Genomic DNA, 26251 nt, shown 5'->3' on the forward strand with positions numbered 1-26251 from the left:
CTCGATTTGATCGAGTTCCAGAGGATTTTAGCTGATTCGATATCTCTCAATTGCATAATCAAGGATTCCGGTATTGCTTGGTACAACAATCTGATTGCCAAGTAATTTTTTTCTTCATTCTCTTTTGTTCCAGGGTAAATTACACTCCATGCTTTATGAATTCTGAGCACTACTTTCATCCTTAGTGCCCAGACGGTATAATTAGTGGAAGTAAGCAGTGGACATGCCACTGTGGTTGTCCCAACCTCCTTCACTCTCACCGGAGGAGGCCCTACACCGTCTTCTACGTCTGACATACTGACCTAGCTCGTCAATAGGTAAGTAACTCGGTCTCACATCTTCTTAACTTAAGCTCTGATACCAATTCAAGTATTAGAAACACAAGTAATCAAACTAACTCTTTGATTAATTGGAAAATAACTCAAAACCAATATTGTTTTTCTGTACAAACCATGATTCGGTATGTATATATATATATATATATATATATATATATATATATATATATATATATATATATTTATATATAACATTCCTAATCTACCAACTTGTAGAATAAGATTAGAAGACTAAAACCGACTTGCTTAAGCGCTAAGATTATTGGACTCCAAGTCCTACGTGACTTAGAATTCCAACAATCAAGGCATCATAAAAAAAAATTATTTTTCAAAAACTTTAAAAAAAATAATAATAATATATTTTCTTAATATAAGACCAGAGCTCAAAACCGGACGGGATAGAGCCAGACAAGTCCAAACCGCCGACCCTAAATCAATCCGTTGTTTTCACTTTTCTTCTTCGACGCTGATTCTCTTCAAACCCCGATCGCTATTTTCAACAGATGCTCTTCAATATTACTCGTCGTTGTTGGTCGGGATGTCAAGCCCACCAAGAAACTTACACCCTTTGATTGCTAAATAAACGTAATATAATGGTAAAAAGGGGTATCGATCCTCGGGGAAATGGTTGTATTCAATCACCAATGCAATTCAATAGAACTAGTGAAATTAAACTAACTAACTAAAATTAAAATAAAAGAGGGGGTGTTTGATTACTTGAAAACTAAAATACTTGAATAACTAAAAACCTTGCAATTAAGCAAGTTGATGAGATGCTCAAAGATTGGGAATAATTGGTTAACTAAGGCAATTCAACACAATGAACATTTGTGTGTTTATCATTAGGATCTAATACAAAGCTTATCCTTCATCCCAAATTGGTTTTAGCAATCATGAAGCATGATATGCCAAGATTCCTCATAGGTAGTATGGAGGTTGGGGAAGCCCACAACACACCTTCTTAATTAAGATCATGGGTTAATTGAAGCAATTAATCCCAAGAAATCAATTAGCCTTAAGAATGAAGGAATCCCCAATTCCTAGAGGATGTCAAATGCTTACACATCCATAAAGGAGATATGATTCATAAGCTAGAGATGATTTCTACCATCATAAAGCCTTTGTTCTAGATGAATTCAATGATCCAATGTAAAATCAATGAAATAAATCAACTATTGCTCAATCAAACACTAAGTTCATGATCAAAGTATCAAATAAGCATAAGAATTGCAAACTAGAATCATAAACATGGAATAAATTGATAATCAACATAAATCCTTCAAAACCCACAAACATTCATTGGTTTTCAGCCAAAGTCAACCAAATAAGAGTATTAGCCACTCATGGCAACAAAGAAACAAGAATAATAATCTAATTGCATAAAGAAACTACCTAAGATTTGGAAAGATGAAAGGAAATGGTTTCTAGCTCCCAAAATCGCCTCTTGCAGGTCTCCAATGGTGGAAAATCGTGAATGAACCTCCAGATCTGATCCCCAAGGGTTATGGCAAGCCAAATGACCAAAATGCCCAAACTGGGCAGTTGCGCGGGTACCCGCGCGACGGAAATTCCACCCGCGCAAATGTTGCTGTAATGCTATTGGTCCACCAAGCCACTCCACCCTTCCACTACCAAAGATTCCTTTGGTCCCCCCTTCTTGTCCATGTAATTTGAAATGCACCAATCATCATTTAGCCACCAAATGGATGCTCCAAGCCCAAAATTTGAATTTTATGATCCATCTTCACAAGCCCAAATAATCCAAGTCAATAACTTTCAAAGCCCAATTCTTCCTCTTTGATTCCGCCAAGCCCAATAATGCCTCGGGAGCCCACTAAGCCCGTCTCCAATCAACCCGCAACCGCAACAAGCACCGAAAAACCTACAAAATATCTTATGCAACATAACAAGCACCCGGTACGGTCAATACTAAAGAAAAATAAATAAAATACAATGCATTAATGATAAAAAGATCTAAAAATCTAAAATAAACTAATAAAAATAAGGAAATAAAATAAGCTATCAAATCACCCCAAGCTTAAACCTAACTTGTCCTCAAGTTAGAACAAGACTAAAAATGAGCTCGGGATGAACTATCTAAAAAGGAAAAAAGAAAGATACCATAGAACTTGGTCAACATCAGTCAACATGGTCAGAATTAGTCCTTCATGGACACTACGCATCTTCAAAATGTTCCCCGCTTTAGAGCCATAAACCACATTTTCAACCACTTGATGGGCGAATAGATCACGGCTGGATGCGGTCGCGGTGTGCAAGACAAAGGAAACAGAGAGATGCGCCCAGTGGGGGCACTTTAAATCACCAATGTAGACCATAGTGCACGAAGGAAAGGCGCCTCTTCACACACTATGATTCCTACATTTGTCAGGCCAAAGTGTATAATAACGAAATAGGGTTTTGCAGCACGGCCTCCGGGAAAACATCCGGTTTCAGAGGCTTCTCCCTTGTACTGTCCTTTACAGTCTACCGTCTCATCTTCGGGGCCTTTTCTCACCAAAAATCAAAAATAAAATAATAAAAATTATACTTAACCTAAATCTTCAATCTTGAACTTCTGTTATTGGGTCTTCAATCACATTTTCTGCTTGACATCCAGTTTTTTTTTTTTTTTTTTTTTTTTTTGTAAACTAGATATATAACTTAAGTCTTGAACTTGGAATCTTGTTCTTCTTTTTGTGTTGCTCTTTTTCTTCATTTTTTTCTTCTTTGTTTTTGTTGCTTTTCTTGAATCATCTTTAATAGGCTCTTATTTTTTTCACTTTTTCAAATTTCTTCATTCTTTGTGTTGCTTCTTGGAAGGTCTAAGGATTTTTCACCAAGTAACATAGGACTCCAATAGTGAAAATTGATTGATAGATGGAGGCTAATATGAACACCTAATGATCATTGACAATGTGCCAAGATCAACTAAAAAGGGTGGGAAATGACTCAAAAATGGGTGTTACCGAAAAGACTTGGTCCCAAAAGATGTGAATTGGGGGACCCATTTCAAAGTTCATCAAGCACCAATACAAGGTGTGATAAACAAAATCTATCTAACTATCTACTCTAGACCCCTAGAAAATTGATAACCTATCCTAAAAAGGCGGTGAGAATCTAACTAAACAAGGCTCGGACGAGACTCGGGAGTACTAAGGGGTACTCCCTCCAAAACCAAGATGCGAGTCTTCAATATATTCAATGTCTTCAAAATACCTTACCGGGCTAGTCTTTGCTCGCACACATTGGCATGACCAACCACATCCCTCCGCACCTAGACCCAATCAAGCTACCTGCATCTGACCCCCACACAAGCGGTCTCAAAGTGGCCTGTGAGGCTCAAAACGTGCCCCATTCATCAAATACAAGGAATTTCATATCAAGACCCAGGACCAATCTATGATTCAATACTTATGACTCGGCGCTATGGTACCTGTAGGGATGAGAAGACAAGAAAGACAAAAATGCATGAACTTAAACTAGAATGCGTCTAAAAAGTATGAAAATTAGAAAAGAAAGAAAGAAAATATGCAATATTTTTGAATTTTTTTTTTGCAATTTTTATGAATGCCCTAAATGACTAACTCTAAATGCAACTATATACAACCTAAATGCATTAAAAATAAAAGATTAGATTACCTCACCCCAAGTTTAAAATTAAGCATTGTCCTCAATGCTTAGGATGAGAGTAAGGAAGGATCATACCGGGATCAAGATGGAGGAGGCCCGCGAGGATGGTATGGAAGCAACACATGGATCGCATAATGATGCTTGGATGGAGTTCTTGGCAGCCTAAATACACATGGATGAAAGCTTGGTCACGCAAAGGACGCACATGAAATGGCTCGAAATTTTCTTATGAAATGACATATTTGCGCGGGTACGCTCGCAAACTTTACGCGGGTGGGGGGCAGCCGCGCGCACATGTCAGAATACATCCCATGTTGGGGTAATTTGGAACTCGGAATCTGCGCGGTTGGGGGCCGGTCGCGCAATAGCTGCGCGGGCACCCCCGCGCAGCAATCAGAAAGCACCCCATGTTGGTGTAATTTGGAACTCGCGCGAAAGTCAAATTTTTGGAATTTTCCAAACTTCACCAAAATCACTGGAAGACTTCTATATGCTTATTTTTAGGCCAACTTCAAGTTTAGAAACACCCAAAACTTCAAGCGGAGATTATTTATTCACAATGCATTTATTTAACGTCTTTGCCAAGACATAGCCCCGCTTCCATCAACTTTCGTAATTTGGGATTTCCAATGTTATGTTGTCGAATTCTCCCATATCAAAGCCTTCATAAAATAGTTTCAAATGGTGCCCATTCACTTTGAAGATTTGGTTTGTTTCCAAACTCTAGATTTCAACCAAACTAGGATCAAACACTTTTATAACAATAAAAGGTCCATGCCATCGAGATCGCAATTTTCCCGGGAATAACTTTAAGCGTGAATGATAAAGAAGAACTTTTTGACCCGGAATAAAGTGTTTTTGGGTTATATGCTTGTCATGAAATGCCTTTTTCTTCTCTTTGCACCTTTTGAACCTTTTAATTATCTTCTTCTTGACCACTTCCATCATTGGAGGATCCAATCTTCTTTGAGGTTCCCTCTTAGGATTACAATCATCTTCCATGATTATCTTGTCTGTGCATACATTAGGGCTTATCCTGTTTATTAGCTCAATCACATCAACCCGATACAACGGAGAAATGTTACTAGGGTACCTCATTCCTTCAAAGATGTTGAAGTGAATGGTTTCTCCATCAAACTCCATAGTTATCTTTCCTTTATGGACATCAATGATTGTGTGAGCGGTATGCATGAAAGGTCTTCCAAGGAGGATCATAGATGATTTGGAAGGAGTCTTCTCTTCAAGATCAATGACATAAAAATCCGCCGGAAAAACAAGTTGATTAACTTGTACTAACACATCCTCCAACACTCCTCTTGGAGACACACTTGACTTGTCTGCTAATTGAATGATTACTCCAGTTTCTTCCAAAGGTCCAACATTAAGAGATTGAAAAACAGAATATGGCATCACATTGATCGAGGCTCCAAGATCTAACATAGCACTTTCGACATGCAAATCACCAATGGTACAAGGGATAGCAAATATTCCCGGATCCTTGCATTTGGGAGGTAACTTCTTTTGGATAATCGCAGAAACATTTGCATTGACTTGAATCTTTTCATTTGCCTTGAATTTTCTCTTCTTGGTGCATAAATCCTTGAGGAATTTTGCATAACTTGGAATTTGCTTAATAGCATTCAGCAGTGGAATGTTGATTTGGACCTTGCGAAAAGTTTCAAATAATTCATTTTCTACCTCTATCTTCTTGGAAAAGGCTAACCGGGAAGGGAAGGGAGGTGGTATGACCAATGGTTTAATGAGTTTGTTGGAAGAGTCGGGTTGATCAACGTTTGGCACAACCGGTTCCTTTGGGGGAGCTACAACTTTTGAAGGTTCAACCATGATGACTTCATCTTCTTCTTCTCTTGAAACTCTTTCCGGGTTGCTTTCTCCAAGTGTTTTCCCACTTCTCAAAGTTATTGCACTCACATTGGGGTTCTTCTTGGTTTGAGATGGAAGTTTTCCCCTTTGTTCTGTCTTGTTGAGAGCGGTTTCCAAGTCTCCAATTTGTGCTTGAATGTTGGAGAAAGTATTCTTGGTTTCTTGTTGAAATTGGGTTTGACTTTGAGCAAGAGAAGTAAAAAGTTCTTGAAGGCTCATTTGAGGGTTACCACTTGATTGACCTTGTTGTGGAGGGTGTTGGTAATGTGGCGGGTTATAAGAATTTTGTGGATACGGAGGTTTTTGGGATTGGTATTGTGGATGTTGGGGTCTCATCAACAGATTTGGTGGATTTTGCTTTGGTGGATAAGGGTTGTTTTGGGTATTCCTCCAATTTGGGTTGAAGTTATTTTGAAATCCCATGGGTTGTGGTTGACTTTGATATCCGCCTATTGCATTCACATCTTCCGGTTCACTTCCAAGTGTGGGACACTTATCCGTATAATGACCCGTCATTGCACAAATACCACATACCATCAATTGTTGACCACTTCCCACCACCATTTGACTTAACACATTAGTCAAATCCAAGAGCTTTGATTCCAAATGTTGAGTGTTGCTAACTTCACCAACCACTTGTGTAGAATTTCTCTTCATGTCATTTTGAGTCCCAAAATTCCTTTGATTTTGAGAAATGGTACCAAAAAGTAATCGGATCTCGTGAGGGGTTTTGTTGAAGATGTCACCACCACTTGAAGCATCAATCATCCTCCGATCTTTTTCATTCATACCCTCATAAAATTGTTGAAGAAGTAGTTGTTCGGGTATATTGTGTTGAGGACAACTTGTACACAAATTATTGAAGCGCTCCCAAAAATCATGAAATGTTTCATTTTCCCCTTGACGAATCCCCAAAATGTCACTTCGTTGGCTTGATATCCGGGAGATGGGATAGAATTTGCAATTGAAGGCCTTGAGTAACTCTTCCCATGTGTGAATAGATCCCGGTGGTAAGTTGAATAACCACTCTCTAGCTTTGTCTTCCAAGGTGAGCGGGAATGCGGTTAACTTGAAATCATCCAATGTCACATTGTCGGGCAACGTGCTAACACATATCATATGAAAGGACTTCAAATGCTTTTGAGGATCTTCTCTATCCAACCCATGGAACTTGGTAAGTTGATGGATGAAACTTGACTTCAATTCAATCCCTCGGCGGTTTGCGGGATAAACAATAGCAAGAGGTGTATGAGTAACATCCGTTTCCATCATTTGTCTAAGTGTCAACTCTTGAGGAGGATTGGGTGGATTGGGGTTATTGGGATATTGTTGCAAGTAATTGGGTGGTTGTTGGTAAGGTGGATATGGGTATTGTTGGGGATTGTAGATTGGTGGTGGATAAGGTTGGTAGTTAGGGTATTGGTTGTAAGGAGGTTGTTGTTGTGGGTACATTGGGTTTTGGTACATTGGAGGGGGTTGGTAATTGAGTTGATTTGGGTAATGTACTTGTTGAACTTGAAAAGCATTGTTTTGAGGTTGGTTGTTTTGGTGGAAGTGTTGGTTTTGTAGTTGTGGTTGTGGTTGATAATTGGGTTGGTTTTGAGGAGGGGCTTGATTCCAAGGTGGCATATCAATGAGAGGTTCTTGTGGTTGTTGTCTTGGTTGATGGGGTGGGGTATTGGCATCTTGATTGATTGGGTTTGGGTTGGGATTATGAGGTGGAGTGTGATTCATGGCTATGTGGTTTTCAAATGGAATGTCTTCAAAGGAATGACCAACAATTGGAGAACTCGGTTCGGTGTCGGTATCACTTGAAGTATGAACTTGATCTTCTATGTTAATTAGTGGAGAAGAGGAAGAAGCTTGAACTAGTTGTTGTTGCTTTGCTTGTTTGGCTAACTTTTTCAACCTTTTTGCTTCTCTTTCAATTTCCGGATTGTAGAGTAGCTCACCGGTTCTTGTAGACCTAGGCATAAACAATCAAATAACAAAAACCAATTTTCCCCGGCAACGGCGCCAAAACTTGGTCGGGATGTCAAGCCCACCAAGAAAATTACACCCTTTGATTGCTAAATAAACGTAATATAATGGTAAAAAGGGGTATCGATCCTCGGGGAAATGGTTGTATTCAATCACCAATGCAATTCAATAGAACTAGTGAAATTAAACTAACTAACTAAAATTAAAATAAAAGAGGGGGTGTTTGATTACTTGAAAACTAAAATACTTGAATAACTAAAAACCTTACAATTAAGCAAGTTGATGAGATGCTCAAAGATTGGGAATAATTGGTTAACTAAGGCAATTCAACACAATGAACATTTGTGTGTTTATCATTAGGATCTAATACAAAGCTTATCCTTCATCCCAAATTGGTTATAGCAATCATGAAGCATGATATGCCAAGATTCCTCATAGGTAGTATGGAGGTTGGGGAAGCCCACAACACACCTTCTTAATTAAGATCAAGGATCAATTGAAGCAATTAATCCCAAGAAATCAATTAGCCTTAAGAATGAAGGAATCCCCGATTCCTAGAGGATGTCAAATGCTTACACATCCATAAAGGAGATATGATTCATAAGCTAGAGATGATTTCTACCATCATAAAGCCTTTGTTCTAGATGAATTCAATGATCCAATGCAAAATCAATGAAATAAATCAACTATTGCTCAATCAAACACTAAGTTCATGATCAAAGTATCAAATAAGCATAAGAATTGCAAACTAGAATCATAAACATGGAATAAATTGATAATCAACATAAATCCTTCAAAACCCACAAACATTCATTGGTTTGCAGCCAAAGTCAACCAAATAAGAGTATTAGCCACTCATGGCAACAAAGAAACAAGAATAATAATCTAATTGCATAAAGAAACTACCTAAGATTTGGAAAGATGAAAGGAAATGGTTTCTAGCTCCCAAAATCGCCTCTTGCAGGTCTCCAATGGTGGAAAATCGTGAATGAACCTCCAGATCTGATCCCCAAGGGTTATGGCAAGCCAAATGACCAAAATGCCCAAACTGGGCAGTTGCGCGGGTACCCACGCGATGGAAATTCCACTCGCGCAAATGTTGTTGTAATGCTATTGGTCCACCAAGCCACTCCACCCTTCCACTACCAAAGATTCCTTTGGTCCCCCTTTCTTGTCCATGTAATTTGAAATGCACCAATCATCATTTAGCCACCAAATGGATGCTCCAAGTCCAAAATTTGAATTTTATGATCCATCTTCACAAGCCCAAATAATCCAAGTCAATAACTTTCAAAGCCCAATTCTTCCTCTTTGATTCCGCCAAGCCCAATAATGCCTCGGGAGCCCACTAAGCCCATCTCCGATCAACCCGCAACCGCAACAAGCACCGAAAAACCTACAAAATATCTTATGCAACATAACAAGCACTCGGTACGGTCAATACTAAAGAAAAATAAATAAAATACAATGCATTAATGATAAAAAGATCTAAAAATCTAAAATAAACTAATAAAAATAAGGAAATAAAATAAGCTATCAGTTGTCCTCGCATCTCCTTCTAGTAAATGTTCTTATGTTTATTTGGTTGTTTTTTGAGCTTGCCTTCGTTGTTTGTCAGATCAAAGTTTTATGTCTACCATCCGTTTGGTAATGTCTCAAATAATGTACGCACTTTTAATATATTTATATATCTACAAAGTCCACCAAATATATTTTTTATAAAACATCATCAAAATCATTTGCGATATCATATGTATTTATTGATGCACAAATGTACATATTCGATGTTTTTCGGGTATTTGTTGGACTCTATGGAAACATAAGTTAATAAATAAGAAAATTTGTTATTAATATTGTACCGCAAAGATGATGAGGTATGTGGCTTTGAGTTTGATAGATTTTTCGTTGCTGGAGGGGTACACAAACATGAACACTTATATATCCTTCCATGGTAGCTCATAAAATATATAAAAACAAATTCTTGAAGTATTTTTTGCATTGTATGCTCCTCAAAAGTTTTAGGTACTGACTTTTGCGTATCATATATGCCTAAAAATTATAAAAATAGTAATGATTTTGGTACTAAATTTCAATAATAGTCCAAGAAAAATCATCAACATAAGTCATCAAATGATAAAGCGTAGAAAGAACTTAATATAACATGAAGCATGAGGATGAAAATTGACTAAATGAAGCATTACCCCAACTATCAAGACTAACTCCCATAAAAATGAAACTTGGCCCAAAATAGGTAAACAGAGCCCCAATTGAAAGTTAGCATCTTTAATACTTTTATCACACAAGTTCTCCACAGGATCTATGACAAATCCAAGTGTTGAAGTCCTTAATTTTTAAAAAACTTAAAAGTTATTGAAAAACATATGTGCAGAACTGTTGACTCAAAACCTTGATCATTATCATATCTCTATATTATTATTATTAACAAAGATTCGAACTTACTTAAACCGAAACAAATCATCACATCTTCAAATAATCTTTTGGCGCACCAATTTTAGAAAGATCTGCCTCATACTCACCATTTGAGGAGGAAGACCCACATTTTACATCAATATTACGTTGTGCGTTTCTTTTTAGTTCATCTAGTTTGTATTTTAGTTGCATGAGCTCATGTATCCCAAGGCTTTTGATATATTCCTCATATGTGTTCCAACCCATTGATGCCTTCAATTGTTCTTGAAGCATTTGTCCTCGTTTTTTCTCATTTGCCAGTTTCTCATTTAGTTCATCAAGTTCTTGGTTGAGTGCTTGTACGTCGGACTCATGGTAAGAATTGACAAACCTTGTAATAGAGTCATCCGGTTGTTGGTCAACTTGATTCAAATTGAGAAATTTGTTTATGATAAAAGGAACACTCGGGATACCAAAAGAAAGAGGCTTTCCTCTTAAAGAGAAGCAAATTATTGCAATCTGTACGCCACATAGAGTTGCAAGCTCATTGGCCTTCTTAAATAATCCATTGTGTCGCTTTGTCAAGGTAACTGATCGTTCCCTTTCATTTTCAATTCTTTTTAGTTGTATCTTCCTGCGACCACCTCCTTTTCCTCTTGGTAATCTTGGCATGATTTCAAATCTAGAAAATATGAAAGAGTATCAAAATTCAAATCTAAAAATTGTAAAAGAACATCAAAAAATGTGAAAGAACATGAGGATGGTTGTGAAGAGTTTGATTCATGAATGGTATTTATAGCATGTTACTTCCAAAAGCATAGTCAATTTCCAATATGATGGTTGACCCTTTTCCCACTTTTAGATATTTGGTAAATAAATTAACAAGTTATTATTTAATAAGTTTGACTGCTTTTAGTTCGTGGTTTTTCACCATTAATACGTAGGTGCATTGATTGTAAAATGACGAAGCCATCTTTATAATGAGAAATCGAACACATGCGCGACATGTGTAAATTATGAATTGTTAATAAAATCCTCCTTAATAAATGAAGTTTTTTTTGCAACATGTCAATCTCTTATGAGTTTTGATACTTGTAATTTTGTGGTATTTTTGAAATAAATATTATCCATTTGTCAATTTTTGGTTTGTTTTAATTTTTAAAATTGAAATCATATATTTATATATGTAAAGTATTAAATATCATATATATGATAATAAATTGTAATAAATACATTTCTTTATTTCTTATTTTAAAGTTTTATATTAAAAAATATCAAAAAATTTTTTTTTTTTACACTTCAATGTTTAATATTTTTTAAAATCAATCCGTGTAATACACCGGGATCACACCTATTTTAAATATATATAAAAAAGAGTCCAACTAAAGCGTATATTTAGTAAGTAGCCTCGATCCTCATGTTCACTTTCAGGATATGCAATAAATGTTACATTATACTTTTTCAATCTTGATTATTTTATTTTTTTTTGTTGGCATAATTTCAAATTTAGAAAGTATGATATAATATCATGAAATGCAATAAATGTTACATTATACCTTTTTAATTTAGAAAAACATATTCTAATGTGAAAACGATAAACACTTTCACATACATAGATAATAGAACCAATTGATTTTTACAAACCAAGTTCATTTCACATTAAACATGTATGCAAACTCTCTCCTCTTGCTCTACATATCTTTTTCTAATGTAATATATATATATATATATATATATATATATATATATATATATATATATATAGGGAAAAGGAAATATATATATTACAGCCCCACCTAAGCTTAGGTACTAAACCTCTTGAAAATAAATTGTTTTACTACATAAAGACTACGGTTAATGGATTCACGATTAATATTTCAAGATGTAAATTCAAGATCGACACAGTAAGGTTTTGGGTTTTGGGTTTAGGGTTTAGGTTTAGGGTTTAGGGTTTAGGTTTATGGTTTATGGTTTAGGGTTTAGATTTTAGGTTTAGGGTTTAGGTTTGGGGTTTAGGGTTTAAATTTAGGGTTTAGGGTTTAGGTTTAGGGTTTAGTAATGTTCATTTAGGTGAAGTAATAAACGATAATTGAAGAAAGAAAACAGAAATGGTAAAACGATAATGAAAGAAAGAAATGTTATGGAGGGTGATATATTTACCAAGTGAAACCAAACCGGGTATATTTCGCATGATAAAACGATATATTTTAGAGGTTTAGTACCTAAGCTTAGGTGGGGCTGTAATGTATATTCTCTATCCCCATATATATATATATATATATATATATATATATATATATATATATATATATAATCAATTATCTATTTTTCTAATGTAATCAATTAGAAAATAGATAATTTCTAAAAATTGATGTCTTGTAGACTGCCAAATTATAACCCTGTTTGTTGAAGTAAGCCCCTGATTGACAGAGCCTTCTGATTGGGGGTATGTATTAGACCCATTTGGCATAAAATTGTTCTATAAGCTCTCACAACCAATTTCTTACATTTGTCCAACAGCCAAGGTGGCTTATCAAGAAAGCTGATGCTCTCGTGCAATGCTATTTGGTGTATAGATTGCAATCATTCCCTTCTCCATCAACTGAAAGCAAGACACCCTTTGTTCCTTGGTTTGTGAACAAATTTCTTAACTTGAATCAAGTTGTCCAACTTTATTTTGTCATGTCTTACCATGACTCTCAAGTACACGTGCGCAATGAAGAATTTAGTGAAGTGAATGAGCAGTTTTCTAAATGAGAAGTGGGGACAAATGATCCATGAAAGAATAAAAGCTTCATTGTTAGGAAAGCGTATGAGGAACATATGATTAGCCTTGGGATACATGGCTCATGCAATTGAAATACAAAATGTTCAAAAGAAACTCAAGTGTAATGATGACACAACAAGTTGGTCATCCTTCTGAAATGATGACTATAAAACGGATCAAACTGAAATTAGAGGACTAAAGATTATTTAAAGCTTTGACCATGATGATATGGTTTAGTCGTAATCAAGTAAAAGAAAAGACTCGAAATTAGCTTCTGATTCCTTAGCTATGGAAAAAAAACATAGAAGCATGTCATAATGATCGAAGTTTTGAGTTAAGACTTCTAATTTTGTTTTCAAATAATTTAAAATTTTGAGTTTTAATGTTCTCGCACTTTATCATGTATAGTTGCAACTGCCTAAACAAATCCTTGAGCAACCATGTTCATCCTGTTCTTTATGGAAGCATCATCTCTATATTGGGTAGAGGTGAGAAGATAGAAGCGTATCCACAAGAGGAACATTTTTGTCAATATTGTGCACATTACAAAATTGAAAATTCATCCAAACAGAAGCTACGATAAGATAATTTTGAAAATTCTCAAAAGTATATTCTGATTCGTATGTGTTATGATAAAGAATTAGAGCTTGATAATGAGCAAGAGTTAAGTCTTTGTTGATTCGTGCATGTGTAACAAAGTCACATCATGTTGTTGCACTTTTTATAACCTGTAGCAACAACTTCAAGAGAAATCACTTGAGCAACCATGCAATTCTTGATATAAACATTGGTAAGAATGTGCAGAAATTACTGGGGGTGAAAATGGGACCCGGGTACCCCCATTTGAAACTTGAACTGATGTGAGCGATGCTGGTTATGGATCCTAAACTGTTACATTGTGGATTGTAATGGTTAAAAAAAATTAATTTCAAGGCTTATAATCATATTTTTTTAATGTTCGGTTTGTAATTCTTACCATTTACGATCTGTATTGATATCATCAATATTAGATCTTATGAAACCAGATTTAAACAATGTTGTAAGTTATTCTTCAGATAGCATCATCTGGGGAGTTAGCTAAGAGGGTGTTTGGTTCGTACATTCTTTTTAGTAAATTTGGAACTTTTTTTTAAGGTGTTGGAATTCTATGGAATTAAAAACTTATGAAGTGTTTGGTTGAAAAAAAAAAACAAATGGAATTCAATTTAGTTAATTAGTAAATATATTCTAAATTTTCAGCTGTTCAAAAAAAAGTAAATATGTTCTAAATTACAGATTTATATTTATGGGTTGTTTCCTTGATCAAACTTAACCTTCCAAACTTAATGATGAACTGCAGATCGGAAATTGGCATGTAACAGCACAGATAAATTTTCAATCCAACAGTCCCACGCTAAAATCGCTGACTATGATTTTTATAAGTGACATTGACTATATACAATAATCCAAAAGTCTGTGTAATATCAACTGAAAGCTAACAAAGGCCATTCAGAAATTAACAAAAAAAAAAAAATTGTCTCTCCATCTAAAATTAACATGATTTGATCTTTCATTTTACATATTCAGCTTGTGAATTCAACGCAAACAAAAAAAGTTGTGTATGATCTTTGTAATAACATTTTTGGGGACCACACTAAAGTTACTTAAGATTCCCATTTTGCTTGTTTCCAATCTTCTTTCCATAGAACGGTTATCTTTTTTTCAGAAATCATCACTAAGCATCACTTTCTAGCAAAGGGATAAACATTAAACATATGGTCCTCTTAGAGGCTCATTGATTGCCTTTAACCCAGTCCAGAAGCTTTTGCTCACCAGGTTTGTGTGTTTGATGCCATCAATATTGCCTCTAACTCGGTCCACAACCCTCCGAAATCCTCCGACTCAGTCTAAGGAAAAAACGTCGGAACGCTTCCAACCTTTGATCTCTTTCAGACGCTTCCTCCCACCGTCTCCTCCGCTCGCTAAGGATCTTCACGCCGTCTCCTCCCATGTCTATTTAACACCGCCTGCGATCCTCTTCCAGCGGTACTACTTCAAAATTAAATACGTTAGATCGAAGGTCTTTCAAAATTGTGCCTTCCACCTCCATCACCGATTTATGATATAAACCCAGCTACTCATGTTCATAAAAAGATCGAAGATCTTTTAAAATTGCATCTTCACAAATTATATATGCTCTAATTTGTGCATTGAAGCCTTTGCTCTAGCTCAATCAATTAAGGTCTTCACCACATGCTAATGGTACGTAATGGTGTATGGAGTTAGCCCATACACAACAACAGTCCGACACAAGACAATAACTTACCAGGTCTGCTAAAGCTTTACTAGGATAAAATGGAAATGAAGGGTAGATATGGAACGACAAAAGGACAACCGGGTAGAAAAGTAGAACAATTCTCTAGATTCCTACACAATAAAATGAGATCTATCAAGTACACAAGACCCAATATTATATTAGTAGACTAATACACTAGCTAATATAATATTTTCATGGTCTTTCCTTCCCTGGTATTTAGAGGAAGAGAAGGAGCAATACGGTTTTGTCAATTTCGCTAAATATGTCCTAGATTTAGTTTTGAGTGTATGTGAAATTCCCATTGATTTTGGGTTTATGATTCTATAACAGACCCATGGTTTGATATGTTTCTATTATGGTTTGATGAAGTTTATTTTTTTGGATTTGCAATTACAACGGTTTATCTTTGTGTACACCGAAATGAGCCATTAAGCATGAATGTAGAGGAAAGTCATCCTGAATATTTCTTCTTGAACATTTTTATTTTTGATAAAGTAGTTTAATTGTTATATATTGGTGTTACCCCACAAGAGTTTAACATGTGTTTTATTACGTGTGAGTTTTTAGTAGATGTTTGTATTAGGATTAGAGGTGTTAAAACGGTGTTTATTTACATGATTAGTGGTGGCTTCGAGCTAGATTTGTAATACAAAAAAGAACGAGATTTATACACGAAAGGAATGAATTCAATACCATTTTCTATAATGAAGACAATTTATATGGTTAACTGTATGTTAAAATTCTCAAACAAAAATGTGTGAAAGTATACAAATGTTAAGAAGTATACAAGTGTCCATTATAAAAGATGTTTGAGGGTAATAGATTCATTTTGCAGCATTAGTCAGATGCAAAATCAAATAGTTCGGTCAGAACTTAACCTAGTTAGCAACTATCAAACGAATCGTTAGGCAATATTGGGTATTTAGCACCTTTGTATTAACTAACTAAAGAGGCAATGCGCCCTAGAAATATTGCCTTAACATGATTAGGAGACTTGCACACAAATTTTCACAATAATTAAGAGTAGGGTTAATATCATAAAAACCATCAAGTTTTCATTGTTTTGTCGGTTTTGCCCAAAGTTGAAATTTATGTCCGTTTTTACCCAAACATTTTTGAAAAATGTTCGGTTTTACCCTTTTACCGGTGATAACAGGTTTTCCAGGTTACCATTATATTAAGTTCATAAAAAAACCCTTAAGTTTACCATTTGTTTGCGTTTTTACCCTTAAGTTTATTATTTTTTTTTTACACTTTTACCCTAAGTATATTTTTTCATAATATACATATTCATATGATTTTTCTGCTTGAATACGTATAATATGAAAAAAAAAATACATAGGGAAAAAGTGTAAAAAAATTATAAACTTAAGGGTAAAAACGTAAAAAAACTGTAAACTTAAGGGTTTTTTTTGCGAAGTTAATATAATGATAATTTGTTATCATCGGTAAAAGGGTAAAACCGAACATTTTTTGAAAAATATTAGGGTAAAAGCGGACATAAAATTCAACTTTTGGTAAAACTGACAAAACCCTAAGAACTTGAGGGTTTTTATGACATTAGCCCTTAAGAGTAATACAAAAAGATTTACTAAGCAAAGCTTATTTCACTATAAAAAAATCAAACCATACTCTTGTACTTGTGCCTAAAAAGATAATAGAAAATCTTCGAGAAAATGTTATTGTAGAACAACAAAGTTCTGTGATTTTACCCATTTAGTCACTCAAGTTTTTTTTTTTTTTTTTTTTTTTTTTTTTTTTTTTTTGCACAATTAGTCCTTAAAGTAAGCAAGTACTGTCTAATTAAAATGAAATGGGGGAATTGTCTCCGGTTTACAGGTTACTTGTTGACGTGTCTTGACTTACATTGATACGAATAGACCATATCACCGTACATGTGGTTACCTTCCTTAAATGGAACCCTCAATCGAACCAAGTGCATCGTACCCCAAATTAGGTTATTGTCTCCCTCTCGAAACCATCTTCTCAATCGTTGTAACCAAAGCAATGTCTGTCTCGTTTGCTCAATCCAGCAACGTCCTTCGTCTTGGACACCATGGCAATGATGAACAATCCCCCCTGTAACCATAAAGATGGTATTAGCATCAAAAGAACTTCTTGTACTGATGATAACCCAGCTCGTAGGTTTTGGAACTGCAAAAATTCATTGGTGAGTATTCCTTATTTTAGTTCCACCCTATTTGGTATCTTTAACTAAAAAATTCACAGATTTATGGTATTCATAACCCTAATTGTATACTCCATTTTTAATTAGTCAAGTGAAGCTCCAAGTTATAAATTTTTCTTATGGAAATACAATGAAATGGAGGAGTACTACAAAGACCAAATTCATAAAATGAGGTATGAGATATGTAGAAAGGAAGACTATAGTGAGGTTGTGAAGGCTCATAAGAAAGTGGTTCAATTGAAGAAAGCTAGGGATGAACTGCAAGAGTTGAGGGAAGATGAGAAAGAAGTTTTCGAGATAGATTTAATGGAGTTGAACAAGAAAAATGAAATCATGAAGACTTACCTAGGATATGTTAAGTATTTGATCCTTGTTTTGTTCATTCCAATCATTAAGATGTGGTTAAAGTGTGCCTGATCATCACATCTTACTTTTGATGGTTGATGATATATAATTCCAACCACTCTTTTGAATAATGTATGGGTAGACAATCCTAGCATTAGAAAAATTTTGGTTATTGGATGTATGGGTAGATGATCAGGGCAGGTTAATGTATGGTTGTTTGATCAGGGTGGCTACATGAATGGTATGGTAGATATAGGTTTTGGAAATTTGGGGACATTTGTAAATAGTAGTCGTGTTGTTATAAACTTTTGTATCTAACTTATATGAATGAATGATCCCATGAATGAATGTCAATGTTTATTCACTTTTGTTATGGTTGTGGGATCCATTTGTTTTGTACTTTTTTCTACTTAATGATATGCATGTGAGAAAAGTATTAAACATTGTCGGCCATATGGACCACATTGTGTCCTTTTTATGTAATTGAATTATGTGTTGGGTCCCTTGTGTACAAACTTTCATAAGGATAGAATCTATTACCATTTTAAATTGTCACTATGTGCATTTTGTAAGTTCAAAATACCAATATATGCGTGGCACCATATAATGCCTTGCCATGCAACACAACAAGTAACTAAAAATAACAACCAACTTAATAACAATAACAACCAACTTAATAACAATAACAACCAAGATCACATTAGTATCATATTAACATCCAGCATAAAGTACATAGATTCAAACAAAAAAATGTACATAGTTTTATACTAAATACAAAATACACAATAAGAAAGAAAGTGCATTTTCACTTAATCTAAAACAAGAGCTTTATATTTTGAATTTCTAGGTGCATCTTCATCACCAACTCTCTTGGCCAACTTCATCTTCACAATCCTTTCAGATTTTTTTTCCTTTGGATGTTCTTCAAAATGGTTGCAATTGGTTTTACTCTCACCTCTTGTTACACCTACACATCACTAATATTATGTAACACGCGTTCTGAGAAGGTTCATTTCTAACCCTAAACTTTTTAAGTTTTCCTTTCAGGTTCGTACGTCGTCCTTACTTGGCGTGTACGCATGGCGTACTCATGCATAAGGAACACAGGTTCGCACGAGTATATCAGGCGTACTCAGCATGTATGCGAGGCGTATGCTGTTCAGACTAAAACCCTGGTTTGAGGGTTTGTACCCTATATAATCCACTTTATGGCCCCAAGACCTTCACCCTCATCAGCCTCCACCTAAAAATCATCCTTCTAGCAAACCCTAATTATGGATAGTGCACCTTGAGCTCATTTGTGTCTTTTGGTGGTATTCTTGAAGAAGAATAAGGTGGTGGAAGGATTTTGGAGCTTGGAAGAAGTTTGGATATGAGATTCTCACCTTTCTAGCAACCTTCAGGAGGTAAAAAGCTCCTATCTTGATCATCTTTTCTTATCGATCTAGTTATTCCTTTATCTAGGGCATTTTTGGTCCCCACCTTGGTGATTCTTAAGCATGGCATGCTCTTAACCAAATAAGCTTTCCTTTCAAATCCATTGAGGGGTCTTGAGTCATAAAAATGAGATCTTGATGCTTAGTTCTTCCCCATACATGCTCTAGAATGTCTTTAGGGATTAATAAGTTAGGATTGTTGATATTTAGCACTTAATGGACATGCAAAGTCTTAAAGTTGGAAACTTTATGACTCTCAGTGGTAATTTGGCCTTGGATCTGTAATTGGAATGTAAGAGCTTAATGTGTTAAGCTCTTATTATGAAAAAGGGACTTTGGTGCGTACGTCGTGCGTACGGGGTCAACGGCCCGGTTGTGACATCCCCAAAATCACGGCCAGAAAAGACTGGTGTGTTTATAATTTATTTCAAAATCAGAGTAACCTTTTAAGAAAAGAGTTGCGGAATTTGTCCCAAAACAATAATATGATAAAGATTTATCAAAAGCATTTCCTTAGAAATGTATTTCATTAAAATACTCGGGTTGTCATGTTCGATACAGTACATAAGTATAAACAATACAATATAAGCCTTACTACATTATTTCATATCTACAGGCCTATATCCGTAATCCCTCATCACATCACAACTATGCTCGAGCGCCACTACCTGTAATACATAAAATTGAGTGGATCAGGCTTGGGAGCCTGGTGAGCACATAGGGTTTTCAACCCACAATAAATAAGTTTATTGATTTCATCAACCAACGATAACCCGATTACGCGTTCCCATTATCCTCACATTACGTCCCTAAACATATATCATAAGGGACCTATCTTAAGGATCATTATCTGGATGGACACTACTGCTAAGGGGGCTCCTTAGCAATAAATGTCCTAAATGCAACCATGTGGGGGATGGAGTACACCGGTCAACACATCGTTCACAACACCTACAGGTTGCGAGCCTGTCAGCGTTTCACTAGACTGTCTAGAAGAGTCTGTGGTCGTCATCTATACTCTGCTAGATGACTAGATCAACAACAACAACATCAATGTCTCTCATCATTTTATCATACATCACCTATTACATCTACCCATGTTTTACCCTAACATTTTCGTAGATATAAAATACATATACAGTTTAAATCATTGAAAACATGTATAAAAATGTTCATCCATCATATATAGCAAGTATTCAGATAATATGCACACATAGCACGTAATTTATATAAAATACTTCATATCTATGTGTAAGCTGAAAGTAACTATGCACTCACCTGAAAAAGTGGTGATTCTGCACTCGGACAGCGCTTCGATACTCTCAAAACAATTTTCCTTCGATAAAACCTAGTATCAATACCACTAGGGTTTAGTCTAACGTCAACTGCGACTATTTAATAGTCTAGCTATTATTATTATTATATAAGCATTAAATAACACTCAATATAACTCATAATAATAGCACAAATAATTATTTTAAGGACTTAATAACATTACTATAATTATTTGAAAGCTATATTAAAAATTGCGTAAGCATAGCTCACTTATAGCGGATTTTAAAGAAAACCGGACTTTGCTTGGAGCAGCGTTTCCAAAACCGATAGACCCTTTCTCTCGGGACTTCGGGAGCCTCAGGGGTTCTTTAGGGTACTAGGGGATCACCTAGGCTTAGGGGAGGATTAAAACCCTTAGAGAGAGAAAGTAATTTAGAGAGAGAAAGAGAATGGTGTGAAATTTTCGGAAAGGCTCGCACCCCTTTTATAGGCGCCAGTAGCTTCGGATTACGCTAAGCGTACTGAGGGCTACGCTGGGCGTAGTCTTGGATGGGGTTGCCACCCCGGATCCAACTGTCTTGCACTCGTCGGTAGGATAAGGCCGAAGGTACGAGGGGCGTACCGGACCTCGTATGCGGGGCGTAACGCGAGGCAATGCGTCATTCATCCGAAGCGAAGCCTTGAGCAACATGCAATGGCTCAGATGTGGCCACGACATCTCCCTTCTCACAGATGTCACAATTTTCCTTCCCGACTCCTAAAAATCATAACTTTCGCATAAAGGCTCCGTTTTTGACGTTCTTTATATCCACGCGAAGGCGATAACGTACTCTAGAACTTTCGTTTAGACTATGTTGGCTATTTTTGGCTTTATTTTAAAAGTTATACCATTAACAGGCCGGGACATGATTGGTCCGTTAAATTCTCATAACTTCTTCATCCGACGTCCGTTTTCGCCCATCTTTTTCTCGTTACGCTACTCTTAACGAGATCTTCGATTCTCGTTTAGGTCGTGTCGGCTAAAAACCGCTCGATCTATTATTCGAATTTCGGGTTGTACACTGTTAATCCGAAACTTCGAAAAATCATAACTTCCTCATACGAAGTCAGATTTGGGCATTCTTTTTATTGACGCTCTTAGTTTAACATACTCTACGACTTTCGTTTAGACCGATAAGGCTAAAACTCGCTTTATCGTAAATTTGCTATTTATGCTTCCCGGTATTGTGTCGGTTCCGTCGTGAAACTTCAACGGATCATAACTTCTTCGTTATAACTCGGATTTCGGTGTTCTTTATATCCCCATAATCCTCGTTTCGACCACTATAACTTTATGTAGAGATATTGTGCTTATCTCACACTTCAATTTTGACGTTTATTTTTATTCTTTATTTATTAAACATTTATAAATATATAATAAGCATAAAAATTCACATAATTCACATAATACTCAAATATTTCATCTTTATTACTTCAAAATGAGTTACAATAGTTGACCTAGACTATTACATTGTCAAAAATGCTTAGCCCTAGAACTCGGGTGTTACAATTCTCTCCCCCTTATGATGATTCCGTCCTGAAATCATGCATCAACAAACAGATGTGGATAGCGACTCATCATGTCACTCTCTGTTTCCCAAGTGAGATTTGGCCCATTCGAATGTTTCCATTGGACTAGCACTAAGTCGACCATCTTGCGTCGTAACTTTTTAGTCTTACGGTCAACAATTACCTCAGGCTCTTCGATCAGCCTCTTATTCGCATCAATCCTTAATTTCTGAGATTGGAATTATGTCGCGAACTTCTCCCGTGAATTTCCTCAGATGACACACATGGAAGGTGTTATGAATACCATCGAGTTCTTCGGGCAATTCCAGCTTGTAAGCTTGGTTCCTAATGTTCTGAAGAACTTTGAATGGCCCAATAAACCTTGGACTCAGCTTCCCTCGTTTCCCGAACCTTATAAGTCCCTTCCATGGTGAGACTTTAATCAAAACCGAATCCCCAACTTTGAAGGTCATCGGTCGCCTTTTCTTGTTAGCGTAGCTCTTTTGACGATCCTGAGCTGCTAACATTCTTTCTCTGATCACTTTAAGCTTCTCAGCAGTCTCATGGACAATCTCGGGGTCCATAAACTGCTTTTCTCTAGCCTCAAGCCAACAAGACGGCCTACGACACTTCTATCCGTACAAAGCTTGATAGGGTGCCATCTTGATGCTCAAGTGGAAACCGTTGTTGTAAGAAAATTCTACCAAAGGTAAGTGCTCATCCCAGCTACCTTGGAAATCAATGGTACACGCTCTCAGCATATCCTCAAGTGTTTGAATCGTTTTCTCGCTCTGACCATCAGTCTGCGGATGGTAAGTTATACTCAAACACAATTTTGTACCCATTTCCTGTTGTAGGCTCCTCCAAAATCTCGACGTGAAACGACTGTCACGACCTGACACAATCGTTAGAGGTACACCGTGAAGTCTTACAATTTCCTTCACGCAAGCATTTGTGAGCTTATCCATAGACCACCTTTTGTTGGCAGCTATGAAGTGTGCACTCTTAGTGAACTGATCCACGACCACCCAAATCATGTCGTGACCGTTCTTCGTCCTGGGTAGTTTAGTCACAAAATCCATCATGATGTCTTCCCATTTACCCACGGGTACAGGTAAAGGTTCTAAACTCCCATACGGTTTCTGATGTTGTGCCTTGACTCTCGCACAAGTAACACACTCAGCCACATACTTCGCAACATCGAGTTTCATCGTCGGCCACCAATAGTAGGGTTTTAGGTCCGTATACATTTTAGTGCTACCGGGATGAATCGAATACATGGTTTTGTGTGCTTCTTCCATCAGAAGATTTCTTATTCCTCCCGTCTTTGGTACCCAAATTCGATCTTGGAATACCTTCAACCCTTGGTTGTTTGTACCGAACTCCAACGTTTTCCCCAAACGTTCCTCTTTTCGGTCATTCTTCTCAGAAGCTTCCTCTTGAGCTTTCTTTATACTTTCCAAAATGGTCGAGACAACTTCAATTCTCAATGCTCTTGGCCTTTTCCTTTCAAGATTGACTTTCCGACTGAGAGCATCAGCGACAACATTGGATTTACCAAGGTGGTAAAGTATATCGTAGTCGTAGTCCTTGAGTAACTCCAGCCAGCGTCGTTGTCTCATGTTCAACTCCTTTTGATTAAACCCTCCCCCACTTAAACCCTTGACGTCCTCGTCAAGTCTTCTATACATATATCTCGATCTTGTCACGGAGCTACTTCGTGTCTTTTCTTTTTCTCCAAAATATTTCTTCGAGTAAGGTGTGCTTTTATTTCTCAATGTACCTTGAATCATCCTTCTTCTCTCAGCCTCATAACTTATTGAGTAAATCTTTAAGGGGGATATTGATCCTTGTTCCTTAATGTATGCCTTGTTTACTCGAATTTCCCTTTTTGGATTCATATTCTTCTTGATCATATTACTCTAGCAATAACACATGTGCATACTTCCTTTTCTCCTCAGGGCCTTTATGAAACTTCATAGTTGAAAGGGTTCGAGCTTTTGTCTTGCTTATTTCCAAGGGAACTATATGGATAATTGATCCCTTGGTTACATGCATGGTGTTGTCTCTTTCGAACGACCAAGGACATACCATATCTAGGAAGTCCATTCCTAGTACCATGAGATAGTCGTCCATCGTAACCACTATCAAGTCGATGGTCCCTTCCCATTCTGCAATCTTCATGGGTATTCCACGAGAAACTCAAAGGATCGGATTGGATGGAGAGTTGACAACTTTAAACCGACCTAACTCCTTTGTATAGTGAATACCCAACATCTTGGCTTCTTCCTTTGTGATGAAACTATGTGTTGCTCCGGAATCTACTAGCGCGTTAGTGTTCCTTGAATTCACTTTGGCTTCGACAAACATTAGACTCCCTCCTTTATTTTCTTCCATCTTAGATGATTTTATCTTATCTTTCGATATTGAGTTCAGAAAACGCATTGAACTTATTTGTGCTTCATTTTTTTCTTCTTGCAACACCATCGTATAGAATGTTTTTTTCTTCGGACAGTCTCGGATCAAGTGAGGACCATCACACGAGTAGCACTTGATCTCCTTTTGTTCTTCTCTTTGGTATTTTTCTTCGATTGCTTTTCCTTTCGTATTCAAAGGTCAGAGTGTGTCTTGTTTTGGTTCCAATTCTGACATAGTTTGTTCTCCCCCACCATTCTTCTTAATCGTGCTTTCTCTTCGAAATTCCATTAGATCTTCAGCCACGACGATAGCTTCGTTGATGTCTCTAACATTTCTCCACTTGAGCTCATTATAAGCCCAATATTGTAGTCCATCCATGAAATAAAATAGTTTGTCTTTCTCTTGAATGTTGGGTAACTCTAGCATCAAGCTTGTGAACTCGACTATGTAGTCTCGGATGGATCCACTATGCTTTAGCCCACGAAGTTTCTTCATTGTTATGTCTTTAGCATTTTGTGGGCAGAATTGTCTCTTAAGTTGCCTCTTGAACTCTTCCCAGGTGTCTATGGTGTATAAACCATTTTTAATGTCTCTGTGCTTCCTTCTCCACCATAGAGCTTCACTTTCACATAGGTAAAGGATTGTCGTATCGACCTTCGTCTTGTCTTCCTTTACTTGACTAGCATTGAAGTAACATTCCATCGACCAAAAGAATTCTTCAAGTTCTTTAGGGTCGCGTTTTCCTCTATACTTCAATGGTTTGGGTGTGTCCGTATGTGTCAACTTACTCGTAATGGCTCCTCCGACGATTGCTGCCTTACACAAGTTTACTTCGGCTTCCAGCGTAGCTACCTTCTCACGGAAATCATTCAACAAGGTGTTGATAAGTCCAAGGACTTCTTCCTTGGTGACACCGATGGTCTCCTTCAATCCATCGCTCGTGTCACTTATCTCTGTAACAAACTGATCGACGGTATCCTTCCACTCAAGGATCTCACCGACGCTAATCTCCACCTTTGTAAGCTTGTTTTCTAAGCCTGCCAAAGGGTAAACGGATTGGTCCCTCCTCCTGGGCTTTCTTCTTTTCTCCTCGACGACAAGGGGAATGCTACCTGCATCACTTCCTCCTTCCATTGCCATTATCTCTTGCTTGAACGAACTTTGGCTCTGATACCACGTGTCACGGGATGACTCTTTTAGGCTAGTCAATATTATGTGCCACTTAGTGCTTCTCCGACCAAGTCAGGCTAACTTCGTCGATCTAGATGTACTAACGAACTTAGGAAGCAAGAGATGTGATAAGGAATGCTATGAAGTACAAAAGAATCTTCTATTATGTAACTCAACTTCTTTACAAGGCAACTTCTCGATGGTTTGGGCAAATGAACCTTACACCTCCTCAAATGGAAGTTTCTAGGTCCCGATCATTCTTGACTATAGACTCTTCCTATTACATACATGGATTTTACAAGACTATAGAGTATGGTACACTTGTTTACGATGCTCTAGAAATCTCTAGGTCGTCCCGACATTATCCAAATTGTGTCTTATATGATCTAGCATGTTCTAGATCGTTCCAAAGTCTTCTAGGGCATTCTAGCTTCGTCCAGTGCCTTCTTGATTATTCCGGATCGTTCTCCTTTGTTCCACATATATCTATAATATTCTAGTATCTTCTAGGGTCCCGTAGAGCATTCTTGATCTCTCTGGAGACTTCTCGAGCATATTTGATCGTTC

The 26251-nt window shown here is 36.7% G+C and overlaps 2 protein-coding genes across 2 annotated transcripts; both read right to left on the reverse strand.

The window, feature by feature from the left end:
- Positions 1–4691: 4691 nt before the first annotated feature.
- Positions 4692–6641, reverse strand: LOC145002013 (uncharacterized). The gene has a single exon (XM_078961331.1). The coding sequence runs from the start codon at positions 6639–6641 to the stop codon at positions 4692–4694; it is 1950 nt and encodes a 649-aa protein (XP_078817457.1).
- Positions 6642–10310: 3669 nt separating this feature from the next.
- Positions 10311–14998, reverse strand: LOC145002025 (agamous-like MADS-box protein AGL29). Its single transcript, XM_078961339.1, has 2 exons — positions 14925–14998; positions 10311–10923 (listed from the first exon to the last, which is right to left on the reverse strand). Exons 1-2 carry the CDS (start codon positions 14996–14998, stop codon positions 10311–10313), a joined length of 687 nt encoding a protein of 228 aa, XP_078817465.1.
- Positions 14999–26251: the final 11253 nt, after the last annotated feature.

The sequence above is a fragment of the Lactuca saligna genome, chromosome 1 (genome assembly GCF_052625555.1).
Source record: "Lactuca saligna cultivar CGN05327 chromosome 1, ASM5262555v1, whole genome shotgun sequence".
In the NCBI taxonomy this organism is placed as follows: Eukaryota; Viridiplantae; Streptophyta; class Magnoliopsida; order Asterales; family Asteraceae; genus Lactuca; species Lactuca saligna.